At 39.2% G+C, this 17,542-nt stretch overlaps 1 protein-coding gene across 1 annotated transcript in view; it reads left to right on the top strand.

Annotated features, from left to right (window-relative positions):
* Positions 1–222: 222 nt before the first annotated feature.
* lrriq1 (leucine-rich repeats and IQ motif containing 1) overlaps positions 223–17,542 on the top strand; it is a 35,623-nt gene continuing 18,303 nt past the window's right edge. Inside the window, exons 1-15 of the mRNA XM_063480332.1 lie at positions 223–304; positions 436–527; positions 1,330–1,426; positions 1,533–1,615; positions 1,717–1,831; positions 3,412–3,587; positions 5,204–5,278; positions 5,606–7,264; positions 7,419–7,571; positions 7,687–7,837; positions 8,667–8,860; positions 9,613–9,740; positions 10,032–10,105; positions 10,590–10,683; positions 13,857–14,036. Coding sequence (XP_063336402.1) covers positions 450–527; positions 1,330–1,426; positions 1,533–1,615; positions 1,717–1,831; positions 3,412–3,587; positions 5,204–5,278; positions 5,606–7,264; positions 7,419–7,571; positions 7,687–7,837; positions 8,667–8,860; positions 9,613–9,740; positions 10,032–10,105; positions 10,590–10,683; positions 13,857–14,036 — 3,257 coding nt within the window. The 5' untranslated portion in view covers positions 223–304; positions 436–449. The remainder of the gene's footprint in view (positions 305–435; positions 528–1,329; positions 1,427–1,532; positions 1,616–1,716; positions 1,832–3,411; positions 3,588–5,203; positions 5,279–5,605; positions 7,265–7,418; positions 7,572–7,686; positions 7,838–8,666; positions 8,861–9,612; positions 9,741–10,031; positions 10,106–10,589; positions 10,684–13,856; positions 14,037–17,542) is intronic.

Below are 17,542 nucleotides of genomic sequence, written 5' to 3'. Positions count from 1 at the left end.
TAAATTAGCGCCCTCTTCATTCTTCATGTAAACACCATAATGGTGTTTACATGAAGAATGAAGATAAAAATACTGAAGTCAATACAACAAATGCAGTCTAAAAAATTAAAAACAAAATGTAAACCGCCTTTTCCCATTTAAAATATGAATTAGTTTTTCTTTTGCGTTTTGTTCGGTAAGTCCCTTTCGAGACTTCGTAGTTCACAGCGTTGTTTCCATAGAGACAGAAATTCGTCTAGACGCAAGAGGATCCTTCAGCCAAGTTCTTCTAAGCTTGCGAGTATAGCACTAGTGCTGTATCCAGGTAGGACATTTTAAAGAATTACGTATAACTTAGCGGTAAATATGAGTACTTTGGATAAAAGTACGGTAAATGGTTTCAGCAACTGAATATTAGCAGACCGTCTAATGCCTTCATTTTCACTGCTCTGACAGATAAGTAAATCGTCATGCTGGAGCTGGATGAGCCATTCACCTCTGATGAAACTGAAGAAGAACAGGAAAATGTTTCATGTCATGAAGAAGAGGTAAGGGTGTGGGCCTCGTTCTAAAAATACAGCACATGCATGTATGTTTCCGCTATTCTCCAAAATATTCTCTTCATTTACTATTTTTTGTCCAATTCTGCATACATTCTATCACCCGAAGAGGTGGAAATTAGCAGCTATTTGTCAGGGTAGACACCTTAATTTATATCTCTACCACAAAAGCATCAGGATGATTCGTTTGAGAGCCACACGTGAGCTTAGAGTGACGCTGAACCGGACAGCGAAGCTAAACGAATAATAGATAGAAGATGAATTATGCACAACATAAGCTGACCTTCCGTAAATCCACTTACTGCCTTATGACTTTGTCTATACATCCCAACTATTGCTTTTTCATATAGTGAGTATGGATGGGATTTGAGAAATTCTTCCAAATAAAAGTAAATTGTACCAAATTGTCCAGTTCATTGGACTAATATCTCTTTAAGTGTAGTAATGCCATTTATGAATGCTGCTTAGAAAACAAAAAGATAATTGCAACACAGTGACCCCAAAACCTTTGAGCTTTTGTATGTGTGAGTCACATACAGTACAGACCCTTTTTTCTACTTTTGCATTGTCCCTGAACGTCTGCTGGCCTACTTTAAAATTAATCAGAAATCAATAGGGAAATTGATTGACCCATAAGCAGAATAGACAATGGATTTAGTATCAGTAAGAGTTATTGCTTCACTTTTGTCCCCACAATGCTTGCTAATATTGTTAATATTGCTTGCTTATATTAACATTTTCCTTTTGTGGCGAAAGCAGACCTAATAATTAATCTGTTTTCTGACCGCAGGCTTCAGATAATTTCCCACCAGCCCTTCTAAGCTACTTTGAAACATCAAAAACTAGAGCGGCAGTTTGTGAGAAACTTATCCTTGAGGAACTTGAAGGTAAGCAATAACTTACAGCATTTAACTAATGTGTATGGTGATAAAGCTGAGATTATCTCCTTACCGTTTTGGATTTTGTCTGCACTGTCTTTGAATTCCATGTCAGACTTCACACCATCAGATTCCACTGATAATATGATGAGGCTGTCAAATGAAGTCAGCAAAGATATGGTGAAAGTGAATGAACAGGTAAATTGGTCTTAACGGTCTAATCTCGGTTGTTTTATTACATCTAAAATATAATGTCACGTGGCCTAATTTTTAAAAATGATTTCTTTTTACTGATACAGGTGGGTGGTGAAACAGAAAATGAGGAAAAAAAGGCTGATGGGTCCCTTCTTCAAACACGAATAGTGACACAAAATCCTTTGACTCACTATATGTCCATGTGGCCTAATAATGAAGGTAGATAACATGTACATGTGTATTGTTTGGGACAAAGACACCATTTTTGTAGTTTTGCTTCTGTACATCACCACAATTGATTGTAGATCAAACAACCAGCATGTGCTTGAAGTACACAGGCCAATAGCTAAACTGGACTCAAACGTTTTTACAGTGTTTTATTATGAGGTCAACAGGTGAATTCGTGGCAAAGTGTTACTAATGATGCGGCCGTGGGTCAGGGGGGTGAAGGGGGAATTGGCAGGTTGTGACGGGGATGGAGCGGGTGTATCTGGGAAGAAAAGAGAACAAGGTTAAGAAGGCGCCAGACGCAGGGTATTTAGCGGAGGTGGTAATGACTGACAATGCTTACTGATAGTCAGGGTGAGCTTGGCTTTGAGGGAGAGGCGGTGAGAATCCAGGTGAGTACTGGCAAAGGCTGGCTGACCTGAGTGCCGCTGTGTCCGAGGTGGTGAGTGGTGGCTGGAGGGCAGGCAGGTGAGGTTCTTTGTATTTTTCCAGAATGCGAAGATAATCCAAAGAGAGCTGAGGTTGAAGGCAATGGCAAAAAAGGTCCAGGAAAACTGTAGCACAGGAAACCAAACCTGCAGGAGAGATGATGGCTCCGCCCAGGGGTGGAGACCAAGGGACTCAGGTGCCTGATGGAACTTTCCAGTCAAACCTCCAGATCCTGACACAGACTTTCTTTTTTAATCCCAGAGGTTTTTTACAAAATCTGTTAAAGAATTACAGCCCTTTTCATACACAGTCCCCTATTTCCCCCAGTTTCAAATTTAATGGGATAATTGATTGACAAGCAGTGGCCATGTGAGGCCTGATCATTTCTTTTTAAATTTCAAATGAAGCAGATATAATATCTCAAGTCAATTCAATATGTTTAATTTTTGTTTTTATAGCTTTATACTGTAATTTCAATTATTTATAATATCAGGCCAAAAGAGATGTTAGCACAAGTGAGTGAAAAAAGTGAAGAAAAAAAACTATCAGAGAGACAGCCAAAACTTTAGAAATGGCCAGAAAAGTGAACAACTTTGAGGTTACTGAAGTTCTGATGTTGCATAATACACCCATAATACACTCAAAATAAAAGTAAAAGGTAACATAGTTTGCCACAAGACGTCACTATTTTCATAGAATTTGCTGTCACTCACGACTTCAGTAACATGAAAAGGTAGATAATCCTGTCTTGTGAATAGACTTTTAAATTTGCAACTGAAAGCATAAAGCTAATGGTGATCAAGCTTCCTGGAGGTATATTTTAGTTAAATCATATATAATGTAGATGGACTCACAATCACTGCCACGTCACTGATGTAAATTTAGAAAAAATGCAAAATAAAAAAGTTAAAATAAAATGCATTGCCTCTCATTTCCCTAAGCATTGCCTTACACATTTATGGAAGATTAGATTTGGATCATTCTTTATGCAGGAAATTTGGTTGTTATTTGTTATTAGTGCATAACAATCAATGGAGAGGCAAGGCATGTCTTACTTTGAGCCTGATTTGAACTACATATGCATGGCATTCCTTTCTTGCTTGCTCAACTATTGAAGCCTTACATTTTTGTATTTGTCTTAGATGGAGCTGGAACAGATCGATGTTGGGAGACTGAGAAATATTTGGCCCGGGACTTTAGCAAACATGACATAGCACAAGAGAAACACTGTGATGAGGAGATGCATAAAAATGAGGAAAGGCAAAAAAGAGAAATTAACTTCCAGGAGGAGCTGAGGAAGATAATGGAGGCAGAGAAAGTAAGTTACTCTTGACTTTTTTTTCTCCCCTCGACATAGTACTTTTGGATCCAGGTGGTAGAGCAGCTGTCCCATAATTACTACGAATAAACAATAAGCTGGTACCAAATGTCCACGTACGTAATAAAACATGCAGCTGCCCCCACCAACTCTTCAGGGTAATTACATAACCCAGCCTTACTTGGATATGGAGGAAGTGGAAAAGAGGCCTCTGATAGCCTGGTGCACCACAGAGCCATTGTTTATGTTTATGGATGATACCTTACTTAGTAAGTACACAGACTTAGTACACAGACCGATCAAGCTCACCACAGAGGATATGAAAGGTTTGACTGTAATTGTCCACTGGAGCAAAAATTGTGTGTCTTTAGGACACTGTGACACAGTGAGAACACCATCCCCAAAGACACAGTGGGCAGAGAAGCAGAAGATCATCATATCAAGAAGAGCCTGAGTAAATGTGGTTATCCAGGTGGGTATTTGACTACGCTGGGAAGACAACTAAGCAGTGCTAAAGTGTCATCTAAAGTGAAGACCACTGGTGATTCCTTATGTGTCTGGAGTGTCGGAACAACAGTGACACATGTTTTCATAACATTGTGTCTCTGTGGCTTTCAAATTCCAAACAAAACTCTCAAAAGTTTGTCCACCCCGAGGATTGTGTCCTCTGCTTTAAACAGAGTAATATCGTGTACGCAGTTAAGGACCAAGAGGATTGAGATGAATTATGTATTTTGGTAAACTAAACAACCTCAAGCTTAAGAAATGGCACAACACAGAAGAGATAGCTTGTCTAGCCTGGACTCTACAGTCTGTTTACAGCATTAAAGCAGTGGTCACGCTTTCACTGGCACATGGAGGAACACTGGTTTGAGCGTAGTAACAAAGGAACCCTCCAACCAAACATAGTTTACACAAAGATCACATTGGGAAGACAGGTCAGAGAGGTAGGCTGATAAGAAAAAAAACAAAAATACACAACATGAGGTGAGAGGAGGAGAAAAACGAACTCCACCCAGACTGAGCTCCTAATGGGAGAACAGTTTGAGAACAGAAAAAATAATAATTAGGATAGATTGCAGATTATTGTTGTGTAATCTGTAGAGTACTGCAGCATTTTGGTAATTAGTGCAGTGTATTGTGATTGCAGTCCTGTGCTTCTACAGTAACTGTGGCAGGAGCAAGATTGGTGCATGAGTTATTCTCTCGCTCCTTTAAAATGAACTTAAACACCCGCATCGTAACCATTTTTGACAATTTCTGTCCCTTCTGTAGATTATTCCAGAAAACCGGGCCAGCATATTTAAAAGCCTTTCCCCCCCAGTTCTGTTCTGATTCTCAGGACAAACATTTGTATTATGATAATATGATGGGCTGGTATGGTGTGGTACAGGCTGGTATGTACAGCATTCATCACTAAAGTCAAGGGACCTGTTGTTTTACTGTGTTCTTAAGGAGTGGGGAAAATAAATGTATTCATTCAGATGCCTCAGTATTAGATGTTTCATACCCCTAGACAAGGGTACGGAGGGCAAACTGTCACAGAGAAAATACAGAATGCAGCAAAAATGGCTGTATTAATTAACCCTGTTGTGTTTTATTTATTCTGGTTCCAGCTACATGAAAAGAAACTGGAATTGATGGCGAAAAGAGCCCAGGAAAAACTTGAGCAGGAGATGCTGCTTCAGCAGGTAATTTTTTTTTCAAATTAGTGTGCAGTGTGACGTAGTGCACAGGCTCACATTTGTATTTTTAGACATTTGATATACTTTTGGGTATTTGTTATCAGCGCAGCATTTGGTAGAATCAATTTACTGAACATACTGGATTTATAAATCAGTGGTCCTCAAAAACACACCTTAAATTTAGTACTTATAGATTCTTTTTTCCATTTTGATTGAATACTTTTTGGGATGTTTGTAAATTCCATGTAGTTTGCTTAATATATTTCAAAGAATAGATTAAAGAAATGAGGCAACTAGTTTTCTTGTAACTCTATAAATATCATCTCTAATTAGGAACTGATTGGTAACTTACAAAAACAAGTGGAGAAAGAGAGGAGGATGATTGAGGAAGAGCAGAGAAGGAAAAACGAAGAGAAGAAAAGGAAAAATGAAGAAGAGAAAAGGAAAAATGAAGACATGCAAGCGAAAAAGAAGCAGGAAGAGGAAGACAGAAGGAAAATGAAGGAGGAAGAAGAGAAAATTAAGAGTGAAGAAGAGCAGGAAAGGAAGAAACTGGAAGAGAGGAAAAGATTGGATGAAGAGGAAAAGAAAAGCATGATAAAATTAAGACGTAAAGAAGAAAAGAAGCAAAAGGAGCTGTGGGAAAGGGAGGAGGTAAAGAAGAAAAGGGAAGAAGAAGAGATTAGAAAGAAAGAGGAAGAGAGAAAAATTGAAGAAATCAAGGAAGAGGAGAGGAGAAGAGAGATACAAGAGGTGGAGGAGATAAAGCAAAAGCAGAAGGAGAGAAAGAAAAACAGGAAAAGTGAGGACGAGGAAACAAGAATAATGGATGTCAAAAACAATGTGACAGAGGTTTCTGGAAGGAAGATGACTGAAGATCAAAAGACACAAAATAAAGAAACAAGAAGTATTAAGGAAGAAAAGCGAATAGATAACGGAGGTGAGGAAGAGAAGACAAGAAAGGAAGTTGTGAGAAAAACTACAGAGCATAAGATGGAAAGAAATGAGGTAGAGCAAAGAGAAAAGCCTGAGGTGAAGAAAAAGATGTTGAATGAAGACATCAGGGGAAAAGATGAGAATAAAAGAATAGATGACAAAATGCAACTCACGGAAAGTGAAGAAAAGAAAAAGAACGATGAGGAGAGTTTGGAAAATCAAGACACGATGAGGAAGGAGGAAAAGACTAAAACAAACGAAGAAGAGCTGATTACAATGAGAATGGAAAAAATGAAACAGAATGAAGAACAAGAACACAGAAACACAGATGAAAAAATAAAACTCAAGCCAGAGATTTGTGAGAATAAAGACCAGAACACAAAAATGGAACATGAGAGGAAAAAAGATAAAGAAAAGAAGCAAGAAGAGTTGCAGAAACACCAAGAGGGGCTTAGTATAGGAAAAAAGAAGGATGGGACGGGAAACAATGAAGATGCAAAGGATTATGGAAATGAGGTGAAGGAAAACATACAAGCAGAAGAAAGGAAAGTAGAAGAAGAGGTGAAAGAACGAGTCATAAGTAAGAATGAGCTGCGAGACAAGGAAAGAGAAAATAGCAGCATGCAATCTCAGAATCAGAATACTGGCAGGGCCTCACACTCAGGAGGCAACACCACGCAGACCTCAAGTGCTGATCCACTGCAGAGTGAATCTACAGCCGACCCCGTCAGCTCTGAAACGGCAAAACAACAAAACCTAAACAAGAACATCAGTCAGATCCCTGTGTATAAAACCAGTAACCGGCAAGATCCTGCAAAGCCTGGCACTTCTTCTTGTATTTTGCCTGCAACCCTTCCAGAGCACACAGAGCAGAAGAGGCTGTTGTGGATGAAGGAATGCATCCCTTGGTCTAAATTGTCCTGCCAGAACAGGAGGAAGCAGAAAGGATCAGTCCGGAGTAGGACAGGGCCAAGGAGGGTGGCAGAGGGTAGCAGTCTGCCCCCTCTGTGCCCACATACTCTGCTTCAGTCCACAGGCTGGAGATCCCTGCAGGAGGTAACATACTGTATGCTTAGCTGTGATCCAGGAGCACTGATGAAAATGTTTTGTACTTAAATGTTTGTTGTGTTCGGAAAGAATATTCACACATAGAACCCATTATTTTCATTTGAGATCCAGAAGCGCTGAAATATGTTTGGCTCTCTTTCAGGTTACCAGCGTGACCTTGGAGGACTTACCTGGCTGCAGCCTTTTTACCCTTGCCCAGTGTACTCAACTTCAGTCGTTCACCCTTAGACGCTGTGGACTGAAATCATTGGAAGGTATCAACCACCTACAAGAGCTCTGGTACATTGACCTACAGGTGATTATATTAGTTAGAAAATAACAAAAATAACAAAAAACTAGTCATTACTGTGATTTTTTCATGTTGTTTCAGTCATTTCAGTCACAACAGCTTTGCTTTTGTTTTGTTTTAGGAAAATGACATCTCATTTGTGGATTGTGAAAACATGAGCAGTTTACGAGTTCTTCAGCTTGCCCACAACAAGCTGACTTCCATCCATGGTTTAAATGGTGCTGAGAATTTAGATATTCTTGATCTCTCGCATAACTCCATCACCCGTATTGGTGAGAACTCATGAAACACTGACAGCTATTGAAAAAAGCCCCAAAAAAGAAAAACGGATTAATTTTTTCGTCAGTATAATGTCTGAAAGTGTTTGTGTTTTAAATACTTATTTGCTAACAATGTGTGTGTAGCAGCTTGAGATAACGCTTGACTGATCCGAACACCTGGTAAGTCTAAAATCCTCAAAAAAGAGCAGCATTCACTTAACCTGAGAACAGGCATGATGCCATCATGTTCCATGTAAACACAGAAAGTAGTATGAGTGTGAAACTTCAAAATAAAAAGAGTCTATGGAGTATGTCAAATGCATTTGGACTGCTTTATGTTTAACAAAATGAATTAAAGTTATGGCTCTTAACACCAGAATCCTGGTAAAAGACATGCTGCAGTTACAATACATTTCTTACATATATTTCATTTGAAATTCTAAATGACTACATTCAGAGCTTATCAAACCTGAGGAAATAAACGTGAAAATGAAAAAAACAAAACAAAAAACAGTATCTAAAATACCCGAAATCTTTCATGCAACATTTTACTTATTACCTCACATGCTAAAGGACTATCATAGATGAACATTAGGAATTCCAAGTTTCCCTCCAGGTCTAACAAAACTTCCTCTTCTGGTCAAAAACACAATGTAATGTAGTCTAACACAAGAGGGCAGCATCTCTCTTCTTTCCTGCTGAGGACTTCACACCATTCACTCTGCAGTGAAAACTGCAATTTTGACTCCATGTACAGACTGTACTTTTTTTTTTAGACTGTATCATGTCAACTTTTAAGACTCATGCTCTGCTTTCTGCATATATTCTGTCTGCTTCCTAGCTGGTCTGGAGTCTGTAAGGAGGCTACAGAGGTTGTCAGTGAACCACAACCAGCTGATCAACACCAAAGGGCTGAGAGATGTATATACACTGCTCCACCTGGATTGCTCTCACAACCACCTGGCCAACGTGGAGGGTCTGGAGAACAGTGCTCTGCTTCACACACTGGATCTAAGAGGAAACAGCCTTACTGAGGTAAAAACTCACGGCAGATGACTGGAAGCACTAAATCTAATATCACTGTTCACTGTTGCAATTTTGCGAGAGCTGCAGAGAAAGTGGTGTAGGTGTTTGAGACAGGTGATGGGCTTGAATTAAGCCTAAAATCCTTTTGCTTTTATCTACTACGTGCCCTTTTTTATTGAGAAACAGTTCCCCTTATTCCAGAAGTGACGTTTAGTGATAAACGATTGTCAAACCTTCAAAAAATAAAATAAAAACCAGGCAAGTATGACAAATGTAAATAAGGTGCTTAATTTCAATTTAAAAAAAAGAAGCTGATCCATCAGATCTAATCCAAGAAGTATCTCAGTCGAACACATGCTGTTGTTTGCTAATTCGCGTTTCTCAGCTGTGAAACTAAATTTTACCTGGCCAAATTTCACATTTTCTCCAGTCCAGCAGATGTGCTGTTAAAAATGTATATTATTGCACACATGTGATAATGGCCCACTCTATCCTCAGTAATCTTTCAGTCACAGATTAGCTATGCTTGTGTTTGCCAAGCCTGAAAGTTTTATCACAGTGCTTCACAAGCAGTGTGAAAATGAACCTGACGAGCTTCGCTTGTGGCAGGCACGCATAGCAGTAGGCATAGCAGGGCTAAAACAACTGACATTGATGGACGAGGTCGTTTCGTTGCTACAGCAGGAGCAGCGGTGTGAAGTTAGTCTAACCTCACAGTGTGATGGGTGTTAACTGACGACTTTGTCCTGTTGCTTCATCAGCCCCCGATTCTGAACAACCAGGTCCTCCTCAGAGAGCTGCATCTGGATGACAACAGCATCTCCTCCCTTCACGGCCTCACTGCCTGCTGGCTTCCTCTAATGCAGCACCTCTCTGCAGCTCAAAACGGGTATCCAGTATTCATCCAGTACTACTTGCCATCTGTCTTCGCCTAAGTTTTGTTATGTGATATATATTCAAAGTAGAAAATAACACATGTACGACAATTTTTTCTGGCTTTTCTTTCTTTTGAAAATGTAACTTGATATAAAAAATTGCAATCAGTAGGTTCTGTAAAACCACGACGAGTCAAAGCCACACAGTCGCATAAATTCAAAATGCTTCTGTGTTTAACGGTGACATGAGCGATGCATTGAGATGTGGTCTAGCTTCTAATGTAATTTGTCTCTTATTTTCCTAGAATTACTCAGCTGCCCTCCATGTCTAATTTTGTGTCCCTTGAAAATCTGGATCTTAGATACAACTGCCTGTCAGGTAACATGTTTTCTTTATAAAATGGTGAATGGGCTGTGCTTGTTTAGCGCTGTTTTACCTTAGTGGTTCGGCAAACGTCTCTTGTTCACTGTTATGCAAGCGCTACTCCTAATGGAGCATCGCCTGCTCTGTTAGGAGCAGCTTGGCCTTCATTGTTCTGCTCAGGACAGCCCGAGTATAGAGCTGCTAATCCTGTGATTAGTGGTCAACCTGTTTTACCACCTAAGCCACAGCCGTGGAAGAGAAGTATACCAGTTTAAAACCTGTGGTTTTTCTTCTTCTTTCAGCGCACTGTACTTGAACTATTGCCTTTATATTTTGTTGATCTTATTTCGCTGCCTTGTGTAAAATTTTGTAACTTTGTAACTTGGATATAAGTTCACTACACACCTCTGCTTATTTCATGTAGGTTGATATAGTTTGTAAGTTGGAGATATATTGAAGCTGAAGAATATATTGAAAAACGTGTCATGCTCTCTTTCAGAGCTGCAGAATGTGTGTGAAAATCTTGAGGGATGTCAGTTCCTGCGTGAAATCCACCTCACAGGGAATCCTCTTCAGCAGGAGAGTGGCTGGAGGTAGGGTGAGCACTGGACAGAGTAAGAAAATGACATGGGATACTGTCTTTTTAGAACTAAATATGTTGTTATCTGTATGTATCTGCTTTCACGACCCATCATGCAGTGATAGTGCATTGCGCTAGTTTCAGAAATCTTGAATTTTCTGGCTGCCTCTCGTTGAGGCACATTTCCTCACCTGCTCCACAGTTTCAAATCAAGATATAGTAATTAGAAATTTCTGTTCTTTTTGGAAATTATTTGGATAGAAGTTCCAGTTTCTGCCTCTTTTGCTCTTAAATATCACTCGCTATGATGGGTGATCAAAGGAAAATACCACTGAAAAGTCGGTATTTGCCTATCCAAAATTTAGTCTGTGGGCTCAGGTAGTCTAAACATTCCAGCTGAACACTGGTCTCCCTGTCCACTTCCAGGATTACCGCTCTGATCTGCATTGCCTATTAGATTACCAACATCTGTATGTGTGTATGCTGCACTAAGTGGTCATAATTTCCAAAATATTGATACAGCAGAAAAATCAATTATCTTTTCATTGTCAATTTGCTCATTCACTTACATTGCTTAAATATTTTACCAGTGTTAAGGCAGTTGCAATGAGTTTATATGAAAAATATGCAATGAGCACTTATATTCTTTGAGGTTCTACTGGGATGTCATGAGCAGTGATGTCAGCTGTTACAGGTTTGCAAAGTTATTTGGCTCCTCAGAGTCAGTTACACCCAGCAAAATAACCAAAATATGAAAAACTATACTAGTTTTGGAAACTTTTTGCTTATTTAATAGTCAGATTTTTATCATTGTTCATATGTTGGAGTTACTGCCCAGCAGGTTCAATAAAAGCTTCAATCAAAAAAAACACCCCAAAATGTTCTGTTAATTTTCTGCCAGTACCAGTGCCAATGTTGGGTTCCATAAATGGTAAATGGCAAAATTCAATGTGTAATTAAAAAAATACAGGAAAAACGCCTTTAAAAATTAATATTCATTTTAAAATGGTACATTGTACCATATTTTTTAATGATTTTTATTGTGCTGACAATATGAACATAAAATCTATTTTTTTAATCTTTAGATTGAGTTTTTAGAGGATTCTTTGCTGGAATAGGTGTAAAACTATGAGTTACTTGTGAACACTTTCTTCCTTAAGCCTTAACTGAAACATTACCTTAATTTTTCACTGAACTTTACTTAACCTCCAGTGCCAACAGTAGAATTAACCCTCAGTATTTCCACACTCATGCCCTTGCCCTTTCATCCTCAGCCAGTGATAACACTGGCTAAATAAAAGCACCAAAAGGCAAGTGCTAAGAATTACAATCCCTGTAGGCACCCCCTGATCCAGGAGAAATAGATGAAGAAAATACTGGCCCTGATTAATCAGAGCTGCTTAAAGAGCCTATGTTTTGGAGGAAGTCTTCACTAAATGAAATACGGAGTTGTGCTCATAGGAACTGGAGAATCAGGATGAAGGATCCAAAAAAGTGTTTTTGAAAAGAAAAGGAGGATAAAATTTATAACAGTTTAGTAAGACTCAAGTTGAAGTTTGAGTATCTCCAGTGTACTGTAGATATAGCTGTGAATAATGAAGCCCTTATATTAAAAAGGTAATAAGTTGCTGCTATTTATCCAATTTTGTCCAATTCGGGTTTGGAGCTTCATTTAAAGACAGCGAATCAGGCATCCTATTCAGGGTTGGAATCCAATTCTAATCTGTGTTTGAGAGACCCAGTGATCCACATCAAAACTTTAATCGTATCACAGTTTACAGATTATCTATCTATCTATCTATCTATCTATCTATCTATCTATCTATCTATCTATCTATCTATCTATCTATCTATCTATCTATCTATCTCTCTCTCTCTCTCTCTCTCTCTCTCTCTCTCTCTCTCTCTCTGTCTCTCTCTATCTCTCTCTCTAGTACTCTGGTAAGGAAAACCCACTGTGAATATATAAGTACATGTAAAGTACTTCACATTATAAGAAAGACATTTTCATATAAACCATTTGTGAATGCATCTGAAGCAGTAAATGACCTCAACACATGTTTTGTTCTCTCTGGTGAAGTCGTGGGACAGATTTAAGAGCATACAGTACTCTGGGAATCGGTTTTAGAAAACCCAGTTCTTAATGTTTTAAAAACTGACTTTGCAGCCCAAAGGCTTTTATTTTTGCAAATTTTATTGTTGCCGTTCCCTAGTGTCCTGTAGAGTTTCCAGCTCCACATTTTCCCACTGCACAGAGACCACATTTGGCCAGTGCTCCACTAGTAGATGCTCTTAGTCTGTTTCTCTGGCAGATAGTTGAGATTCCTCTGCTTGCACATCCTTAGCCTCGGGCAGTGGTTACCTCTCCCCCTGTATCACAGCCATTCAGGGCGCTCCTCCAGCTGAAGGCTCACACTACCTAACATATGCACTTTGGAAAGGATTTCTATCCAAAGTGGCTGTGTAACTACGCTTTTAGAAAATGGCACAAGATTAATAGTAATGAGTTCAAACAGGTTCAGATTGTAGACTCAGACAACCATTAATACCAGGGGATGACTAAATCACTGTACATATGGTCCTTTAATTAGTTCAGAGAACAAAATGTACTGTGTACAAAACAACATATACCGTGAGAGGAAAGTTAAACGGTTTCCTCAAAACACTACGGTCTAAACAGAGAATGGTTCTGCCAGCTTTAGAGCAGCTTTCTGTCTGGGTGATATAGCTGTGAATATTATTTTCTTAGTCAGGCAGTGATTGTAATTTGACAGTTATAAGTCGTATTAGTAAGTAAATAACTGGAAACAAATATAGAACTAAAATTAAACTACATCTATTTGGCAAAACTATTTTTGTGATCTACAAAATCTATTGAGTAAATTAAGCATCCTGTTTCATAGCCCTGACACCTCTGTGCAACCTTAGCCTCAGTTACTGAGCTAAACCTGAGTTCTGTTCAAGTTGCCCTCATTGTCTTTGTTACCTGTGAATAGTTTTGTTTATTATGAACTTTAAAAAATCACCAAGCTGTTTGCCTTTAATGCAGTGGTAATGAGTTCATACAAAGATACAGATATACATAATACCAGTAGCAGTTAAAATGGTATAAATGATGCATTTAAAAATATTAGTAAAATCACTTCTGCACAGCTCAGGTTTTGCTGATTTTACTTTCCTTTTCAGATCCACACTACAGAAATCAGTGCCTGGCCTTAGAGTCATTGATAGCCAGGAGACAGATTCCTTTTTCTTGCCTCCAGCTGTTCAGCAGGTCAGCTCGGCCTCAGACTGCTTCCTAACTTTGTGCCAGGCTCAGCTTCAGCAGACTCATAATTTACAGCAGCATCACAGCAGGGAGCACAGGTAAGAGACAGGCTGCCTGTGTCGATGTGCTGGCAGTGTGCTATGTGTTTAGTGTGGATAGCTGCAGGTTTTGCCGGTGGTTGGATGTGTGTTTGACCCCAGAAGTTACACTTTCTAAAGTTATCCACATTGTGGAAGAGAAAACAATCTGCAGATACAAGTGCTTATTGTGAACTCAGTTTACACAATTTCCATATTGTCAGATTTCATACTCACACTCATCTTATATTATCTGTATTTGTAAACTAAAATATTGCAGGTAAGCTGCAGATTTCTGAAGAAGCTTGAAAGCAGATCATGGGGAAGAGGTGCGAAATGTTCAGCTTCAAATAATAAAAAAAAATTGGTTATGGTAATAGAAAACGAGTACTGTACTGCAGAATTCTCGTCTCTTCTACTGTATGCATAAAAATCAAGTTATGTTTGACTGAGAGTACTTCAGATGTAAAGAGATAGGATGAAGGCATGAGGTCAAACGGAGAACAGGTTGAAAAGAAAAGCAGAATCAAATAGTAAAAGGGAATAATACAGAACAGGGCAAAACAACAAAAATAACCCGAAACCAATGCACCAGAGGTTATATTTTTTTGTCTTGTGCTGCTGAACCTGTCAGAGATACCGCCATCAAGCAGCGAGGAATGTTAGCTATCCTCTTGTTATGTCTGATACATAGGGCGTAGTGAGCCTAAAGACAACGTCCATCTATTTTCACAAGTCCTTCAATGTCACTGGCCTCTGCACATATTGACACTCCTATACAAGGAGGACCACCAGCACTTAAAACAGTGGTCAACTTTCTGCTTATCTTCCTGACCTTTTCAAATTACACAGTACAAAAGATGAAACGCGGTGGCGGCTTCTTGTATGGGTCACATCGAGGACTCCTATGGCTTGGGGGAGGTTAGCGTGGCCCTCCCCTTGCTTCGCCCCTCACTGTGTGCCCTCTACCCTTCTGGCCTCTGGACAATGAGCCATTTTGGGGGCTTTGCAAGAGCCAACACAGCCATTTAACCCCTGGCCTGACCTTGTGTCAGACTGAGTTTTTAGGGGAGTTGAGAAGAGTGCCACACGCCAGTCAACTGGTGACTGTAAGGTGAGGTACTGTGGCGTATTAGGGCTATTACTCTCTTTTACAAGGTGTAGGGATTCTACCAAAGTGCCTCTGTTTCACCCATAAATGAGCATGCCTTACAATCCAGTCCTGTATGCCATTAAATCAAAACATTTTGTGGATGTGGTGGGAAAAAGACAAATAAACCCATCTACTACCGCAATCTCCCCACTTTTTCCACTGCATTATATGGCACTCAATATTTTTTAGGTTTCAATTGCTCCTAATGTGGTTGTAATGTAAAAGAAGTGAATCAAAAATTTCTGTTTCTATGTCATGTGGAAAAAGATGGGTTATAGAGTTTTGCTAATGTGTGAGCAGTCTGAGTTAAACAAATGAAATGAGTACTTTCCACTCATTGTGCCTTCTGTTTGTGGTACCATCACACAGTATGGTAAGGAAAAACTGCTAAGGCAAAAAGCCAAAGCTTTGAAGAATACACCAGCATTAGTCCATTTCAGATTGCTGAAGCCTCATTTTAGCATTAGTTAAATGTGCCCTGAGCATCTTACAAAGGGTAGTGTGAACATCAGAAGCAACTACAGCAAACTATATGTTTTTGTGTGTTTGTTTTTATCTACATTTTAGCATTATGTCTTTTATGCTTTCTCCCACCCTTCACCCCAGCCAGTCATGTGAGATAGCTGGCCCTCCCTCTGGTTCTGCCGGAGGTTTTCATCCCCACTGTTGCCAAGTGCTTGCTCTTAGGGGTCGTCTGATTGTTGGGATTTTCTCTCTGTTTTTATCAATTTTATTGTTATCACCAAACCACATTTTTCACCCACAATGTAGAAAAAGTGAACATAGAAGTGAAACAGTTACACAACACTTTTGTTGTGTTAGGTATACACTTCTGGAGCTGTGAGGTCTTCTATATTCTGTTCGTAGTTGTCTGACAGTTGCGACAGACACAAATTGAATTTTCAAAAGGACAGTAAATGCCTCTATAATATAACTAGTATAGGGTTTGCTGCTGGCCCAGGAATTTCTTACAGCTCTCGACCTCAGTTTTTTTTAGAGTGGCCTCCTGGAAACACCCATATGATAAATCAACACCAAATATCTCTAAATTTCCTGTATTGTAAGTCAGAAGACAAATAACCACTGAGAGCTTTTAGCATCTACATACATGGTTGGATATGTTCACAGGCGAGCATTAATCAGTGAATAACTTTTCATTTTCCTGTCATGAACATTGTATACTGAAGCTTTCTTTTACCCGTGTTATGGTGACCCTGGAGTGAACCAGCAGGTAGAGGGAGGGAGGGTCACTGGTGTCACAATCCTTTAAGACCTTCTGACTCTTCTCTTTCTTATCCCACTGAGAATGAAGAGCGAGGTCTTTGTAGAGAAGAAGTTGCACTATTTGTGGCTACTGGCCTTCCAGACTGGCCGAGCGTCTCTGGCCCCTCGGGGTTTAAGACAAGGAGCGGAGCATAGCTAATAGATTAATTAAGTTTCCATTGAGGTAGCTTTGTTGTCAGTTTATCCCCTCAATGAAAGAGACATTATATGGTATTAGGGCACACACAGACCAGGCAGACAGCTCTCTCTCTCTCGCCCCTCACCACCCCTACCCTCACATAAATATAAGGACACACACTGACCACACCTATCACAGGCTGGCCAAGAATAAGAGCTAAAAATGGATATATATATTTGATATTTAAATCAAAATGGAATGGCTTTGATCCTTTTTGAATGATTTAATTTTCTAACACCACCGATCACTGTGTGTTTTTAAATAGATCTTTCTTTGAGAGTTTTGGTTATAGACTAGTAGTATAATCCTCATTGTGATTAGAATGTATGTGAATCTATTCTGGAAACAGAACAATTTTCTTCTTATCACCAGTATAATTAAATCTGACCTGCATAAAAGTCAAAGTTATAGCTTATCTGCTTTTACAGTATCAGAGCAATCCTCTCCACGGAATTCACCTCACAGGACATAGAGAAGACATATTTAAAGAATCTCATTCTTGCATTAAACAACCCTAAAAGTGGATAATTGCTTCTCCTGAGCTCAGAACAATATGAAGACATTTAAGCATTGCTGTAATTTTCTTTAGGGGTCATGAAATATAAATCATCATGGATGTATAGCACAGTCTGTGGTCTCACACTTCTCATGCAAGGAGGTTCAGTTATTGCCACTCAAACCACTGCTTACAGTAAACCTATTAAATAAATTTGATTGGGAACCATGTGGACTAAGATTAACTTTAATGTCATTCACTTTATTGCCATTGCACAGTCATACTTTGTGTTGTACAATGAAACTGGGGTTCCTTCCTTCATCGGTACTAAAAGAAAGGCGAACAGTAATCATGATAAATAAGATATATGCAGAGTAAGGTGTACTTGAAATGCAGAAATGAAATGGGCAGCGATA

Source organism: Pelmatolapia mariae, linkage group LG7 (assembly GCF_036321145.2).
Source record: "Pelmatolapia mariae isolate MD_Pm_ZW linkage group LG7, Pm_UMD_F_2, whole genome shotgun sequence".
Lineage (NCBI taxonomy): Eukaryota > Metazoa > Chordata > Actinopteri > Cichliformes > Cichlidae > Pelmatolapia > Pelmatolapia mariae.
The sequence above is the reverse complement of the archived record's forward strand: the minus strand, read 5'-3'. Positions and strand labels throughout refer to the sequence as shown.